We start from the raw sequence: 16,629 nt of genomic DNA, 5'->3' as shown, positions 1-16,629 counted from the left end.
CACAGCTTGGACTCCATGGGCTGGGAGAGATTTTCCAGCCTCAGTGGTTCTGGAATTCTCTAAACACCAACTGAAAGCATCCCAAGGGAATTCCTCACGCAGCCTCCCAGCACAGCTGGGAAGCTAATGCCGGATTTAAGGGGCTTTGCTGGGAATGGGCTGGAGCTCAGTCGCGTGCTCAGCTCCTGCAGGGCTCATCTCCAGCTCAGCCTCGGCCCGGGAAAGCGCTGAACGTGCCGGGGCGTTTTAACGAGGTTTCCAAATGGTTCCTACCCCTCTGCTCCGAGGCCAGGCTTCCATGGAGCAAACAGAACTGTGCCGAGGCGTGGATGGAGCCGGAATCCTTTCCTAGCCCTGGCCAACTGGGAATAAGAGTTACTTCTTTATAGCAGATGTGTAGCTCAAAGTTCACCATAAGGGCACTCACATCGAGAGCACAGCGTGTATTGTTCTGCAAGAAGGCTCAGCTCAGCCCTTCAAAAGACTCTGGAACAACTAATTTCATTATTCAAAGAATAAAGTGAGGCAGAGGGAGCCAAAATTAACCCTCTGGCCGCTCCCTGGAAGCGGGGATTTCTTTAGCACCCTGTGCTCACAGATGCACGCAGAGAATCTGCCTCGCAGTATCCCAGCTCTGTTTTTCTCACTTGTTTAGGAGGTGGATATCTTATCCTTCTCAAAATGACTACCTGGACCCAGGCCAGGCTGAGCACCCCCACATGAAGGCCTCTGTGTGTACACTGCATCAGAGAATATTCATCTCCATTTAAGACCCCAGGGAAAATCAGAAGCAAAATATATATTTTTTATTTTTTTTTTAATTATCCATACAGAAAAAAAGTTTGTTCTCTTACTGACCAAATTCAAAAACAATACTTGCAGGCAGGAAGGACAAAAGAAGACAAGTCCTATGAGAAAAAATCACCTATTTTTAGGCAGATTTGAGCAAAGAAAAATACACTCCTCCAAATCATGTCCCCTCCTTGCCCAAGGACCTGTTGGCCGTGTGGCTGGGGCATGAACTGTCCCTGAAATTCTCCCTGCCCAACCAAACTCCTCTCTCTGGAGCTGAGCTGCTCACTCAGCATCAATCCTACCTGTGAGTTAAGCTCTAAGGGAAAAGCCCAGAACACCTAAAGAAAATCCACCCCAGAGCAGCAGGTTGATAAAGGGTCAGTCAAGGACCAGGACCAGGACCAGGACCGGGATGGGTCCCTTGCATTTGCTGTTTCACTTCCCAGTTCCAGCACACGGTGCAGGGGTGGAATTAAGATGAGCTCTTTTACCTGGAGAAGCAGCCAGGAACCATCTCCAGCCACATTTGGGGCAGAAACCCCAGTTTTCTCCAGAAACCCCGCTTTTCTCCTCAACCCCGAGCTGCTCAAAAAAACCTTTGGCGAATCCTTTGGCAAGGGCCAGGGGATCGTCTGGAGCCGCGATATTTGACGGGATTATTTCTATTTGTTCCCATCCTGCCGTGCTTGCAGCCTGCATTCCCAAACTGGTCCCCAGGACTGCCTTTTAACCCAAAGGAAAGTGGGATTTGCGCTACACAGGTGCAAACCCCAAATGGCCGGGATGCAGGGCGCTGGTGATCCAGGGTTTGCACCAGGCTCGCTCACAGCCCGTGGTTAATGCAACAACACATCTGTGAGCAGCTGGAGAACAAAAATCCCTTTGTCCCGGCGTGTTCCCGAGGCTCCATCCCTCCCGTGCCGGGGAGCCGCCAGGTGCAGATGGCTCTCTGCAAACGGGAACTCGCTCAGCTTCGAGGTGCTGAGCTGGGATTTTCTGCGCTGGGAGAAGGTGGCGAAGGAGAGCGGCTGATCCCTTCCTCTCCTGCCAGCTCATCCCCTTTCCCTGCGCTCCGGGCAAGGCAAGCAGTGCCGGGACAGAGGCTGACCTATATTCCAGCGCTGACTGCCCAGCACGTTTCTAAAAAAAAAAATAAATAAATTTTTTTCCCCTCCAATCTGGGCTGAAAAAGGACGGTGAAAGCCGGAGCGAGCATCACGGCCCGAGAGGAGCCCTGGGTTGCCGCAGCTTTGCTCCGCAGCCCGCGGGTGCGCCAGGGCCCCGCGGGGAGATGCAGGCGGCTGATAGCGAAGGAAGGATGCTCCGGGCCGGGTGAGGCAGGAGGTGCCCCGTGCACAGCAGAAAATGTCACACGGAGCCGTGGCTGACCGCAGAGTCCCCGGCTCGGCCGTGGGGTGGCAGGGGCACGGCGGAACGGGCTGGCTTTCCCACAGCCTGGGCTGTCCGCTCGCCCCCCGGGAAGCCTCGGCACTAAAAAGCGCTTTCCCAGATGCTCGGAGCAGTCGGGGACAGCCACAAACACCTGGCTGGGTTTTCCCGTGGTGACGCTCAGGATGAGAACTGGGAAATGAGGAGAATCACGAGGCTTTCCAGAGGTCTCTGCGGGTTTCATCACCACAGCCTCCAAGATGACAGCAACCTGGCCTGCACCCCTTTACTCCACATAAAACCTCTCCGCTGGGGTTCAGCCGTAACTCTCTCCCTGTTTCCATTTATTTGCCGCCAGGGGAGGAATTTCGCTTTCCAAGAGGAGCCTCCCTCCTCCTCCTCCTCGGCGGAGGTGTCACCACCGGCTGATTCCCACCTGGATGTGGGAATTAAGCGCAAATCCCAAGGATGCTGAGAGGGAGGCGCTGCAGTGAGCCGGGCACGGCGGCAGCAGAAGGCTCCGGGATTTCAGGGCTTCGGCTCTGCCACACAAAGCGGCTTAGGGACGGCACAGCTGAGCCAGAGGCAGGATTAGAGACAAAACCGGCTCTGGCTCCGGGGAAATCTCTGCACAGGGCTCAAGGTGCTCGCTGGGCAGCTCAGAGAGCGTCCTGGTCCTTCCCTGGGAGCACCTGGGCTCCTGGTTCCAGCACAGCCTCTGCAAGGCATGTCACAGCCTCCTTCCTTGTGGCATGTCACAGCCTCCTTGTGGCATGTCACAGCCTCCTTTTGGCATGTCACAGCCTCCTTGTGGCATGTCACAGCCTCCTCTGGAGGCACCGGCCCCTCAGAGTTGGTCCCTCCAGATTTGGCAGCCGAGCCCAGGCAGGCACAGAGCCCTCAGTGCCAGGCTGGGGCTGGTGACCCTTTGTGTCACCCTTTGGGTGGCACAAGTTCAGGTTGCTGCTCCTTGCATTGACTCGAGGAGGAAAGCAGGAGCAGGGAGAGACCCCTGCTTTGAGCCTGGGGCTGTACCAGCAGAACACGGCCCCTCCATGGGGAGGGAAATGTGGAAATGTGCTCACAGGGGTGCTTTCAGCTGGGCAGAACCTCCCACCTGCAGCTGCCTTTCAAAAGGAGTTTTTAAAAAAACAAACAAACAAAAAAGAACCCCTAACAAAAACCCCGAGTCTCCAAACCTAAATTAATCTTTCAATTTATTTTCATACGCTTGCGCAAAAACACGGCCCAGGTCTCTGGAGACAGAGGAGACTTGTCTGGTTGATTTCCTGGGGTTTTCCCTGGATGGATGTGACTTTTGATTAACTGGCAGATCCATCCATTGCAGCCTTGTTCCCACATTCCCGCTGTAAGAGCAGTGGCCAGCCCTGCCAAGGGGCGTTCCCTGGGTGGAAGTTACCAGAGCTGGGAACTGCAAACCCATGGCCCCAGCTTTCCTTGTGAGGAAGAAGATGAGAACATCTTGGTCTGGAAGCTGGAAGGCTCCAATTCCACTTCAGGCAGTGGCTGGGCACAGCTGAGGGCAGACACAGCCATCCCCCTTGTCTGGGAACAGGGAGAGAGTGGCTGGAGTGGATGGATCTGCCAGTTCATCGAAAATCAGGGATGAAGTCCCAGGAAATCAACGAGACAAGTCTCTTCTGTTGCCACCCTTCTGGACACAGTGGCCTCTTTGAAACATCTCCCTGTCACCCGCCTTCTGTGGGAATTCCACATCTCCCTGCTCCCACATTCCCAGGGAGCACAACACATCCAACAACTTTTCCTCTCCACCTTAAAAAAAAAAACAAAAAAAACCCAAGCAATTTTTATCTAAATCATCTTAATCTGGAGGGATGCTGCAGAACAGAGGCGTTTTGGTAGACTGGCACGGCATTTCCAGGAGGAATTTCTTCCAGGAAAGGGAGCTCAGGCCTTGGCAGGGGCTGCCCAGGGAGGTTTGGAGTCCCCATGGCTGGAGGTGTCCATGGAAGGGCTGGATGTGGCACTCAGTGCTCTGGTGTCAAGGTGAGGAGCAGGCACAGCCCTGGGAGGGCTTTTCCCACCTCCATGAGTCTGGGATATGAGGAAGGAGCAATCTGAGACTGACCAGGATTTGAAAAAGCTCCAAATTGAAAATCTCACGACTCCAAAAACATCTCTGAACCTGTGATTTGCTTATTAAAGGGTACTTTGAGGCATCAGGGTGACCAAAAGCTGAGGGATTGCTGAAAGGACAGAGTCAGAGACATCTCCACTGACCTGTCACTCCAGGTATCAGTGGCTGCTGCTGATACAAAGCCCCTGGAAGAGCATCACATCTCCTCAGAGAAATCCATCTGAGAGGAACAACACAGTGTTGAGTCAAAGACACCTTACATCCAGTTTTCCGCCTACTTTTAAAATTAACAAGTCTTAAATTCTTAGTGTCACTTAAAATACTCCACTAGAAACGGCCAAAGGCATTTTGTAAATCACAGTGGTCAGGTGCTGTGATCCAGGATGTCAGATTTGGGTGGAATGCAAGGGTAAAGTAAGAAAAACAGAGGCTGGACTGTACTCTGTAATGGTTTAAATTCTGTCTGCTAAATTTTGTTATTTTTAGAGAGCTACCAGACTTGTTACACGTGATTGAAGAGGAAGGGCAAGTTAAAACCCAATTTAGAATAAATGAGTTATTTCTTGCATAATTTCTGAGTAATTTCTGAACCCATACCTGACACCTTCCACTGTCCCAGGCTGCTCCAAGCTCCATCCAGCCTGCCCTTGGACATTTCCAGGGATCCACAGCTTCTCTGGGCACCCTGTGCCAGGGCCTGCCCAGTCTCCCAGGGAACAATTTCTTCCCAATATCCCATCTATCCCTGCCCTCTGGCACTGGGAAGCCATCCCCCCTTGTCCTGTCACTAGGACAAGGAGTAAATAAGGAGTTTCCCAGGAACAAACTCTGCAGCTTTATGGATTTTTGTGCCACTTCAAGTCAGGGTCCTCTGCTTGACATAATTTTCATTATTCTGTAGAAGTATCAGGAGACCTGGCAAGAGTGCTGGAGCTCCATGCCCCTGCCTAGAGGCAGGGAAAGTCTTACTTCAATCAAAATAACCACTCTCTGCACAGATCCTGGAAAATTCAATTTAATTCCATCCCAATAATTATTCCAGCACACCAATACATCTTCCTTTATTTGTTTTTTGTAAGATGATGTTCAAATTCAATCCATCACAGCAAAATTCAAAGCAAATCTAGAGGAAGTTTAGCAGCTTGACTTTGAAATTGCTGCAAATGAGGCTTCACAGCCTGTGCAAGGCTCATGGCAGACTCTATGCAGCCATCGAAGTTGGAACGAGTGAATCCATCACCCCCACAGATCAGGAGAGGCTGAGTGTGAAGAATCATCTGTCCTGGACAATTGGGCACAGCCCTTGTAACCTGGAAATGAAAAACATGAAGGGAGTGGGCAGAGAAAGTCTTTTATTCACCTGAATTTCACACCAGAAAGGTCTGAATTCCTGAGAAGCACATCACAGAACCACAGAGTGGTTTGGGTTGGGAGGGACCTTAAAGCTCATCTTGTTCCACCCCCTGCCATGGTCAGGGACACCTTCCACTAGCCCAGGGTGCTCCAAGCCCTGTCCAGCCTGGCCTCCCACTCCAAAAGGCAGATCCAAACATTAACCATCAAAATACCATAATACAATAGTTATTTCTGAGAGTTGGATAATTAAGAGTAGAACTTTGTTGCGTGTGGAAATTCAGAAACTTTAAGAGAAGCCAGTCTCAGCAGGAGTGACTCGTCTGACCCCGGTGTAGAGATTGAAAACGGTGTGAGGGTGATCTCACATCAACAAAGTGGGGCTTGCAAAATCCCACATGGGTTCAACACAGGAAAGAGAACCTCCTGTCTCTGTGATCACAGAATCCCAGGATCACTGAGGCTGGAAAATCCCTCCCAGCCCATGGAGTCCAAGCTGTGTCTGATCCCCACCTTGTCCCCAGCCCAGAGCACTGAGTGCCACGTCCAGCCCTTCCCTGGACACCTCCAGGCATGGGGACTCCAAACCTCCCTGGGCAGCCCCTGCCAAGGCCTGAGCTCCCTTGCCATGGAGAAATTCCTCCTGGTGTCCAACCTGCTAAAGCATGATACAGAGTACAATTTTCTTTTGATCATTTCTTGGATTCCCACCCAGTAAACCGTTACTGTATCCCCTCTTGGGACTGTCAGCTTCCAAGGAATCTTGCTAAATCCAGGGCATTTTTCCACGGATTCAAATGTACCCTCAGCTGGCCACTGAGGAGCCAGCCATTCTCTGCCACTGCCAAGTGTGGATGAGCTGCAAAGAACCCACATTTATGTTGCTGGCTGCATTTTCTGCTACTGCTGTTAGCATCTCTTCAAAGGACAAAATCAGCAAGCCCTTGTCCTTTATTCAGCTTAACAGAGGAGTCCATCCAGGTATGGCAAATCCAGACAGAGATTCCCCTTGTGACCAGTTTTAAGTCAGTACTTTATTTACTCCTGAATTTTTCTTACAGATTGAGCTGAGTACAAACAATGCAGAAAGACTTGGCAGAAAAAGTCTCTTTTGAGCGTCCTTTCTTCTTGGCTACCCAGTGCTCATTTGATGCTGGCTGTACCATGCAGCTCCTACCCCTCCTGGTATTGGGTCAAAGGTTGGATTTGATGATCTTGGAGGTGTTTTCCAGCCTCAGTAAATCCACATGAAGTGACTCTGCCAAAGACACACGGTGGGCTGGGAAGCTGTTGGCTCTGAATGCTAATGGTGCCTTCACCATAATTAGAGCAAGGGGATCCAGAACTGCAGCTGTGCTGCTAAGTAGTGTCAGTAGAATTTTGGAAGTCCTAATCCCTCATCTGCCATGGATAATTGTAATGTCTGCATTTTAATCCCAGGATTGTGTTTGGCCATGTGAAGGATGTTACAGCCGGATTTAATTAACAAGTAGGATAAATCCCATCTAAAAGAGTCAGGGGAAAGATGCACCCATCTTAACAGCTCCCCTGGCCTCTGTGGCAACTGCTTATTATAATTGAAAGTAAAGAGAGCTTTAGGAGAAAGAGGGAGCTCTGCCCCAGATATTTCATTTAGGCAGTGATTATTTTATAGGGTGGCATTAGAGATCTCTTTATTGAGATAACGGGTCTGACCTCCTGGGGCTTATTTGCAACCTAAGACATATTGACATTCATCCACCAAATTACAGACTGCTGATAATTCCTCCTGTGGCAGCAGCAGCTGCTGGAGTCAGAGCAACAGAAGCAGGAACTGGATGGGGTTTGGAAACCCCTTCCAGAGCTGGATCCAACTCTTCTCCTCCCTCCCACCCACAGCTCTCGTGAGCACCAGCAATCCTCAGCAGGTAAGGCAGGAGAGAAGAGCAGATGCCACAACCAGGGAAGGGAACCTTAACAGTGACACCTGGTTTTCCCAAAACCTCCCCCCTGAACTGATAAAGAGGGACTCAGAGAACACACCACGATTTTGATATGTTTTATATAAATATTAATACCCGTGCTAAGGTTGCTTTTGCAATCCACCAATACTTTACTCGCAGAAAAATAAACTTTGTGCTAACGAGACCAGGTTCCCAAACTGGATGCAGATCAAGGGGTATGAGCAGACTCCACAACAGCCATCCACAGAAACTTCAAAAAAGGAAAAATTTTTAGGGGACTGCTTTAAAAGTAAATATTTTGCGTCGACCTCCACGTTCAAATTCACCAATGTAATTAAACTTGAGAGGCTTTGGGTAAACATGGAGATACACTCCAATACTTCAGGAAATCGCCAACAATTTCCTTGGATTTTTAAAAGAAGACAGCAAAATATGCACATTTTGCTATATTACCCTTAGGTAGTTTACTTTCAAATACTTTTTGCATAACATTCTGTTAAACTGAGCTAGGCCAAATCAAATAATCACAATTAGCACGTCTGTACTTCTGCTCTTCTGTGGTAGGGTGGGAATTTTCCTAATAATACCACGTACTTTTGGATGCAGAGAGATGCATTTAGTCATGATTTTTAAGCACCAGTGAAAATCCCACTGAATTACGTGGGATTTACTTCCTTCCTGTACACTACTCCTACCCTACTTACCAAGAGAGCTGCATAACTCACTGCTGAGCCAGGCCCAAAATGTTAAAAAAATGGCTAAAAACTACCTGGTTTTTGCTGGCCAGCCCTGGATGCTGCTCATGGCTACGTGGAGGAATGTGTTATGGACATTGAGCAACCATCCCCTCTTCTCCTGCTCCCCGAGGATGGAACACACAGCCCCAGCAGGGAGTACCTGGGAGTATCTCCATCTCTGGCACTTGATGCTGCTGGGTTCAGGCAGGGAGGGCACAATCCTCTGCAGGTGGCTGAGGATGATCTGCTGCACCTCTGCAGGGTCTGAGTCCAGGTGCTCGCTTCCAAAGGTCACTGTGGTGTGCACCACGACCGAGGGCCCGATTTCAGGAGACTCTGAAAGGAAAAAAATAAAGAAATTAAGAGGAGAGGTGCTTCTGAAGGATTGCTCATTCATACCTGCCTTCCCCACATGCTGACAATTGTGCCTCTGGCCTAGGAGTCAGTAAGAACAAAAATATCTGTGGTACCACCCTCTTCTTCCAGGTGGGAAAAAAGCACAAGGAATAACAACCCAAGTTGATCACAACAAGAAGACAAGTCAAAGAGGACATCTCTGCAACAACCTGGTTTTGGACACTTCCAGGGGTCCAGAGGCAGCCACAGCTTCTCTGGGCACCCTGTGCCAGGGCCTCACCACCCTCACTGTAAAAAAATTGGTTTTTTAATCTCATCTAAATCGACCTGCTCCCTCAGTTTAAAACCATCACCCTTTGTCCTGTCACAAATGTTTGTTCTCATCTTTTGACCATGGAATCATAGCTCTAGTGCTGATGTTGATCCCAGCAGATTTGGAAAGGGCCAGGCTTTGTTACATTTGGGGCTGGTTGCAGGTTCTCTGCAGCAGGTGACTCCTTGTCCCCACTGGAATGTTGGTTTGTCACCTTACAGATGTGACCTACCAACCAGCAGCCGGAGAATTTGCCTGGATTAGGGGATTTTTGGGCTGAGGGACTTCCCTGTGCCAAGTCAGGATGAGGATCCAACAGATCCTTGTGTGAGTCACTCCCGCTCCGATGAGCAGGATGGAGCAAGGACACGATGTGGGTTATGCTGCATTTCAGCTGAGCTGGTTGTTCAATTAGGTGAATCCCTCTCACTCCCTTACCCAGCAACTCCCTCCTTTGGAAGTAGAAAGCCTCTCCTGGTTAGACCTTTGCCTGAATTCTTAAAAGAAGATTTTAGTTTCAGCAAATGTGTTTTCTGACAGAGGAATCCACGAAGAAAGAGGCGGCTGAGCACTTTCTGAGCATTCTGGCTGCTGGGCACCAAGCTTGATAAACTCCTTATCACCACTCTGCCAGTCAGGAAATCCCCAGCCCCTCGAGCCAGAGATCCCCTCTGGGAAGATGACACATTCCAGCTTTCCAAAGGCAACCAAAATGTCTTTCTCTGGTGAGCTTCCTGTCCTGGTCTGATCACTCCAGAGCTGCAGCAGTACCAAATCTGCTTTAAACTCCTGTGGAAGGAACCCCTCTCTGAGTCTCTTTCTAGGGTGGGCCAGCTCAGCCAACCCTTGCACTTGAAAACTTGGCAAAAAGGGCAGGAAGATGTTTCCTGGTTTCACAGCTACCACAGGACATATCTCTGTGGGCATCAGAAATGCTGCTCAGACTTTCCTTCCCCTTTCTGGGGCAGAAACCAGGTATTCTGATGTGTCTCCACAGACATGGTGAGGGACAGAAGAGCAAGAAGACCAAACCCCTTCCTGTGTGAGCAGAGCACCCCTGGGACAGGGCCCTGAGTGATGGAAAACTCCATCTTGACCTAGAACCTGGGAATGAGGGGAAAGGTTTCTGGACTGTGAGCAGAAGGCGGGAGCCTTCGGCTTCTTCTGAACGTCTTGGGACTGTCTCTACAGTCGTCATCAATTCCCAGCTGGAGGAATCATACAGGCTGTGCAGAAAAAGGGAAGGAGAGACTGCTGACAGTGAGAATTCATACAGGGTTAAGCCTGCTGGGAGTGTTAGGTCCCAGAAAAAGGATGGGGTTAATAAAAAGTGTCCTGGAGAAGAGCACAGAGAACAGAGCCCAGGGCCACGGTGGCTTGCAGCCCAAGGGCATCTGGTGCCAGGAATGTGGCTCTGAGCTTTGAGTAACACATTTAGTGCAGAACTGGTGTCCTGGTCCAGCTGCTCTCACTGTCACAGGGGGATGAAAAGGCTCGTGGGTGAATTGCTCCAGGCAGTGACAACAAGAACAGCCCCTGGTGCCAAGTCCTCCCACAGGGATCTCCTCCTGCCCTGGTAAGTTCTCAGATGGTACTAAGGGTGTCAAGCCAGCTCCTGTGGGGGCCACGTCCTCCTTACCATCAGTCTCAGGCATGGAGCAAGACAGAGAAATTACAGTAAAATAAAACATATGAAATTGTGATTACAACAATGAAACAAGACATATGTTCTTGGAGAAAGCCCATGGTGGATCATCTGCCCACCAAACTATTCCTCCTGGCAAAATGCAAAATCTACTTTTCTGTGGTGAATCTATGCCAAGGTCAGGGTTCAGAGTCCCTAAACGGAAAAAGTGCTTCAGAGATGAGATGTGATCCCTGGACCTGAAGTTCCCTTAGCAGAGAGAACCCCACCAGAGCATGAAAGCCATAGGATCCATTTGGGAAACGGTCAGCATGGTGTCTATCATGTTCTGGGAGCATGACAGGTTAGGAAAGGAACCGTGGAAAAGGAGGAATCAGCAGGTTAAATGGATTTCAAGGTGCCAGGATGGGGACAGAGCACAGTGCTCTTGGGACTAAATTAATGGGGCACCCTAAGAAGGACCCACCTGCTCTTCAGCTGCCAGAGAGAGGAGACTTGGCAAAGACAGGGAGAAGCAGCCATAGCTCCTACTATCCCAAAGAAAGCAAAAGACAACTGTATTTTCCCAAACAACAATATTCTAGGAGAGAAAACCATGTCTGAGGGCTGCTGTGGGGCTCATCTGTGGCTCACAGACCCTGCAGATCCCATAAACCCCCTGACCCTCAGGAGAGGGAGATCTACTTTCATAAAGGTATAAAAGTAAGCAGCCACAGCCTGCAGTTCAATTTGCAAGCTCCACAGATGCATCCACAAAACATCCACAGAGGGGAAGGAAGATTTTTTTACTGTTTCAGCTGTGCTAACATTGAAACTTGCAGGGTAGCAAATGCAGACAGATCTTGAAGAATTTCCTGTCTTTGCCAAGGGGGCTTGCTTAGATTCGCTTCCCAGTTCACTTATCAGTGTGTTCAGTAAATCCTCACCAGAACATTGTCTGCCTCAGAATCACAGAACTTCAGGAGGAACCTCTGGAGGTCTCTAGTCCAAGCTCCTGCCCAAAAGTAGGGCCAGCTTCAAAGGCAGATCGTTTTCTACGATTGTTGGAGTGCTCAGGGATCCTCCAAGAGTTACAGCCTGGTCTCCAGCAGAAAACTGTCTGTGGATGTGATAGGCACACATCTCCCACAGGAATGTTCTCCCCATCTTAGGGGAGCAGCACTGAGTATTTTTCTCACGTTGCTGCCCAGAACCTGGAGCCGCAACGGATCCCGATAAAAACCGAGATGAGGTTGTTTCCTGACCCTCAGGAATTTGTAAGCTTCCTGGGGAGATGTGTTTCGCCATCTGAACCCCATTCTGGTCCTGGGTAGCAGGAGAGGAGGGGAAAGGGCTTTTGTAACACCAAACAAACCCTGAAAAAGGGAAATGCTGCTGGGTCAGCATGGAGGGAAGCAGGGAAGCTGGACACCTCCAGACAGGCTGGAACTGCATCCCTGCTCCCTGGGAGGTGCCAAAAGAGATGTGCAGGCCTCATAAGCCCTACCTAAAAGTTTAAAAAAAGTGCAGTAATCTACTTTACAACACCTAGAAAGCAAGAGAGATGGAGGTTCACTTTCAAAATGCCACGCTGCTGTTTGGAAGGAGGGCCAGGAGCTTCTCCAGTTATCCTCAGAAATTCCTGTGGCTCCTAAGGTCACACATTCTCTCTAGAATAAAATCTCCTGCCTGATAAGGCACATTTGGGAGAAGTCATAGAAAGAACGACACTAACTTTTTTATATTCAGAAACCCAGCATTTCATTAGCCTTACCAAGTTTCTGATTATTTTTCTAAAAGGCAGGCAGGGCTGGCAGAGGGTTAAAGCACAACAAGGCAAAAACTTAAATAGTTCCTTTAACTCTTTCATCTTCCTAAACATTCTTTTTTTCAGGAAGGAAAGGAATCTCTGTTTCAAAATTAAAGAGGGCACTCAGGAATTATACAATGCTAAAAACCTGTAAGGCAGATAGATCTTCCCTTTAAATTACATAACACCGCAATCCTGGAGCAAAAGAAAGGAACCACTTCCCCTTTCATGTGTCATCTATCTTTAGTCCTCCTGGAATGCAGAGAGATGCAAAGACTGCGGTATTCCAGAAATAATTTATGCTGGAGAATTCCCACTGTCCCCCCGACCCGGTATAAATATGGATGGGGTGTTTGAGGCAGCCAATCCCACAAAGTGTTTAATATTCATGCACAGCACACGCGGAATTCAGCACACGCTTCTCGTGGGCTCCTCCTTATGTAACATCACCTCTGCAGGCAGGGACGGGATTCTACCAACAGCAGCTGGGATCCTCAGCTGATGGAAAGAGCCTTCCCTCCTGGAGACTCCTGATGACACCAGGAATTGGTGGCATCACAGAAATTGCTTTATCAAACCCACGACAACAGGGCCGGTTTGTGTCTGGCCAGTGCAATGTGAAACGCTCGTGTGTTGGGTGTCTCTGCTTTACTGCCACATCTCAGACAAGTGACAAGGACAGCCTGGGCTTCCACAGCCAGGGACAGCCTCTGCCTTTTGGCCTTTTGAAGGCTGGACTACCTGCTTTAGGGGGATGTTATATATGTGAGGCCCTCAGCAGAAAGCTCACAGGATCATAGAATCATAAAATGGATAGAAGATCATCCAGCTCCAAACCTCCTGCAGGGCACAACTATCAGCTGTAGTTAATTCCTCTGGATTTCTGTTGTTCCAGGCTGTTTATTAAAAAGCTACTGTTTGAGGTGGCAGAGAGGGTGAGATAAACCTCCATTAATTGTGGATACATCAGGTGAAGAAACAACTGGAGAAAACGATGGATTTTTGGGAACGATGACTGCCCTGGAAGATCTCAGCTGCCTCACCCAGCCATTCTGCTTCCTCTGACTGTTTACTTTTTTGGTTGCCACCATCCCCTTCCTCAGATGAGTCCAAATAATCAAGGTTGAAGAACAGAAGAATGGGAAGGTGGATGAGTGGAGTGAAGCTAAAAGGGACCAGCGAGGTGCTCGTGTGCCTCCCACTGAAATGTTCTGGAGGGCAGCTGGAATCACAGGAAGAAAAATGCAGATGCCAAATGCTTGCATATGTGCTAAAACTAAATAAAGGAACTTTTTATTCATGTGTTTTGGTTGCAGAACTTCGCATGTAAATAAATTTCACACTCAGCCTCCCTTGCCTGTGCTGTCTAAAGTCTGTCTCCTAGGAAGAGACGCACACAAAGTTTGTTCCTCTTGGAAAAAATTGCTCATATAAACAGAACTCTCCCCCAGTTCAAGGGAAATTTCAGTGAGAAAGGTATGTGCCAACACTGATGTTCTGGTACTTTCTACGTATTTGTTAACAATATGCCCCAAATAATGTGCCTTGTACATGGTTCAATTGCATCTGGAGACAGCAAAGCTGTCTGATAATTCCATCATAGTTCCATATTTGTTGTTCTTGGTGCTGGTGCAAAGAGGAGGGGAAAGCATGGGTGAATTCCTCCTTGACACTGGTGAGGGTAAGATCAGCAGGCCCTATTGTCTATCAGGTATTTTTCGTTGAACATGACAATGGCAACAGAGTCTCAGATGCAAGAAAATCTCCAGCTGAACACTGTCAGTAACAAGGAGACAATGCCAGAGAAAAAAAGATCACTCTGTATTTGGCTTTCCTTAAGCTCCTTTTTTAACATAACCACTGTTCAGTCCCTGCTGGAGAAAGCACATCAGGGTGGATACATCCTTGTTTTGGCCAGTCCAGCCATTCTTCTGTTTTGTTTTCACTCTTTTCAGATGAACAGGCTAAATTCTTAGGGAAAACAAATCTGTGCTTCCACAGGGGGATGGAGAATCTCTCCTACAAGGAAAGGCTGGGCAAGCTGGGAATGTTTTGCTTGGAGAGGAGAAGGCTCTGGAGAGACCTCAGAGCCCCTTCCAGCGCCTAAAGGGGCTCCAGGAGAGCTGGAGAGGGACTGGGGACAAGGGATGGAGGGACAGGACAAGGAAGAATGGCATTCCGCTGCCAGAGGGCAGGGATGGATGGGATATTGGGAAGGAATTGTTCCCTGGCAGGGTGGGCAGGCCCTGGCACAGGGTGCCCAGAGCAGCTGTGGTTGTCCCTGGATCCCTGGAAGTGTCCAAGGCCAGGTTGGATAGGTGGAAGGTGTCCCTGCCCACGGCAACGGGGTGGAACTTTGGGTCTTTAAGGTCCCTCACAAGCCAAACCATGCTGGATTCTGTGACTCTAACTTGTCTCCAAGTGTTTTTTTCTTGAGTTATTCTATGGCACCACACTCCTGGCGGGTGAAGCACGTTTAATAAATGAAACACACCCTTCCTCCACTGCCATCCTCCAGAAAGAGAGGAGAAGGGTCTGTCTTGGGGGATATTCTCCAAGCCCTACTGAGCACATGCAGCCATTTCAGGGACTCTCCCTGATCACAAAAGCACCCTGGCTAACTCTGAACTGGGCTGAGCAGCTCCAATTGTAGAACTCATTCCTGCTTCCAATCCCTGTGGAAAGAGCAGGAGTTGTAGAGTAACTGGTGAGGGGAGACAAAGTGGCGAGTGCATGAATCAATGTTTAAACAAAGGAACCCCAGCTCTTTCTTGGAATAGCAACATTTTGATGTCTCCAATCCCCTGACAGTGGTTTCATAAACGCACTAACGTAAACCATGTGCTGGGGGCTGATTTTCTGAGGGCCGGCCCGCTCTCATTGTGTGCTTTATTACAGGCCAAATGTGACATTAAACGCCATCCGCCGCGGCTTGGAGTTAAATACTCGCTCTGTTCAGAATAGCAACACTCAATTAAACAGCATTTCTCATGCTCTACACCCTCCATTGTGGCTGTGTTTAAGGGAAATAATGGGAGCACTGACCTATATTGCGCTTCTTGTTATCGATGGAGATGAAGCGTATGCAGGGATTATCAGAGATGTACTGAGCAGCCCAGGGGACAGCAATCCCTGTCCCAGCCTCATAAAACAGTCCCAGGGCATAGCGGGATGAGTAGCTCACAGATTCCAGTTGCTGCTTTTGACTTTCATTAATTACTGTGGAAAAAAAAAAAAAAGAGGAAAAGAAAATCAGACAATCCCTCTCAGAACATTAAATATGGGAATGTTGCGGTTAAGCTGATTATTTCCCTTCCTGAAAATGACCAGACTGCTAAAACTAAGAATTTAATATTAAGCCTAGTGCTTTGTAGTATTTTTTTCTGGGACACCTCTTCATGAAGTTTTAATGGTGCATTATGTGGAGTGTGTCCTTCACACACGACCCTCCCCCAGCTGCTGGGGGCTCATCTCCCAACTCCCCCTCAGTTGCCTCTGACTCGAAACTTCAATGACTTTGGTGACTTTTTGTTTCAAATCTTTTCTCAAAGGGTGAATAAATAGCAATAAAATGCTTGGGTTGCCTCGAGGACATCGAGTAAATGGTCGTATGGCTCGACAAGCACCAAAATGACTTCACATATCAACAAAATGAACTCAGAGCCTCTTGAACCTCTGGGGAAAAGAGCCCTGTGGCTTCTGCACTGCAATTCAAATGAATGAAGAAAACCCTGTACTCAGCATACAATAGGCTCGTAGTGAAGCTCATCTCCTTCAGCTGAAGGTATTTCAAAGCAGTTTAGAAAATTTCAGGGCAAGTAGGGATCCTAATTCCTCCCTGTGATTAACTCTTCTGTCTTCCAATTACAGTGAGATCTGCTTTTTGCAGCAATTTCATAATCTTCATAAAAAGCTGCACAAAGCAGCATTAGCCCCACTGTAAGCATTCAAATATTTAATTTCATGCCACAGAGAATCCCACCAGCTTGGCTAATTGTGGAGTCCAGCTCCATGTCCCTCTTCCTGTGACTGAATGGATGTCCAAGGCTTCTGCCAGCTGGAGCAGCGCACGCAGAGACAAAAGTTCAGCTGATGGTGTAGGAAGGAAGGAACAGCTCACCCCACAATGGGTCAGACTGACCTGGCCCCACCTCCCTGCCACAGCAGGGCCATCCCAAACTCATGGCAC

General features: G+C 48.9%; 1 protein-coding gene across 8 annotated transcripts in view; it reads right to left on the bottom strand.

The window, feature by feature from the left end:
* RNLS (renalase, FAD dependent amine oxidase) overlaps window positions 1-16,629 on the bottom strand; it is a 59,496-nt gene that overhangs the window by 2,210 nt on the left and 40,657 nt on the right. For 3 of the 8 annotated variants that reach the window (XM_015633492.2, XM_015633490.2, XM_033515615.1), the window contains 3 exons: window positions 15,486-15,659; window positions 8,497-8,672; window positions 5,303-5,613 (listed from right to left, as the gene is read on the bottom strand). In XM_015633492.2, the coding sequence (XP_015488978.1) occupies window positions 5,416-5,613; window positions 8,497-8,672; window positions 15,486-15,659 (548 nt within the window). In that variant the 3' untranslated portion in view covers window positions 5,303-5,415. The other 5 variants (XM_033515619.1, XM_033515618.1, XM_033515617.1 and 2 more) reach the window with 4 other exon arrangements.

This window comes from Parus major, chromosome 6, assembly GCF_001522545.3.
Source record: "Parus major isolate Abel chromosome 6, Parus_major1.1, whole genome shotgun sequence".
Lineage (NCBI taxonomy): Eukaryota > Metazoa > Chordata > Aves > Passeriformes > Paridae > Parus > Parus major.
Note: the sequence above shows the minus strand (reverse complement) of the source record. Positions and strands in the feature narration are given on the sequence as shown.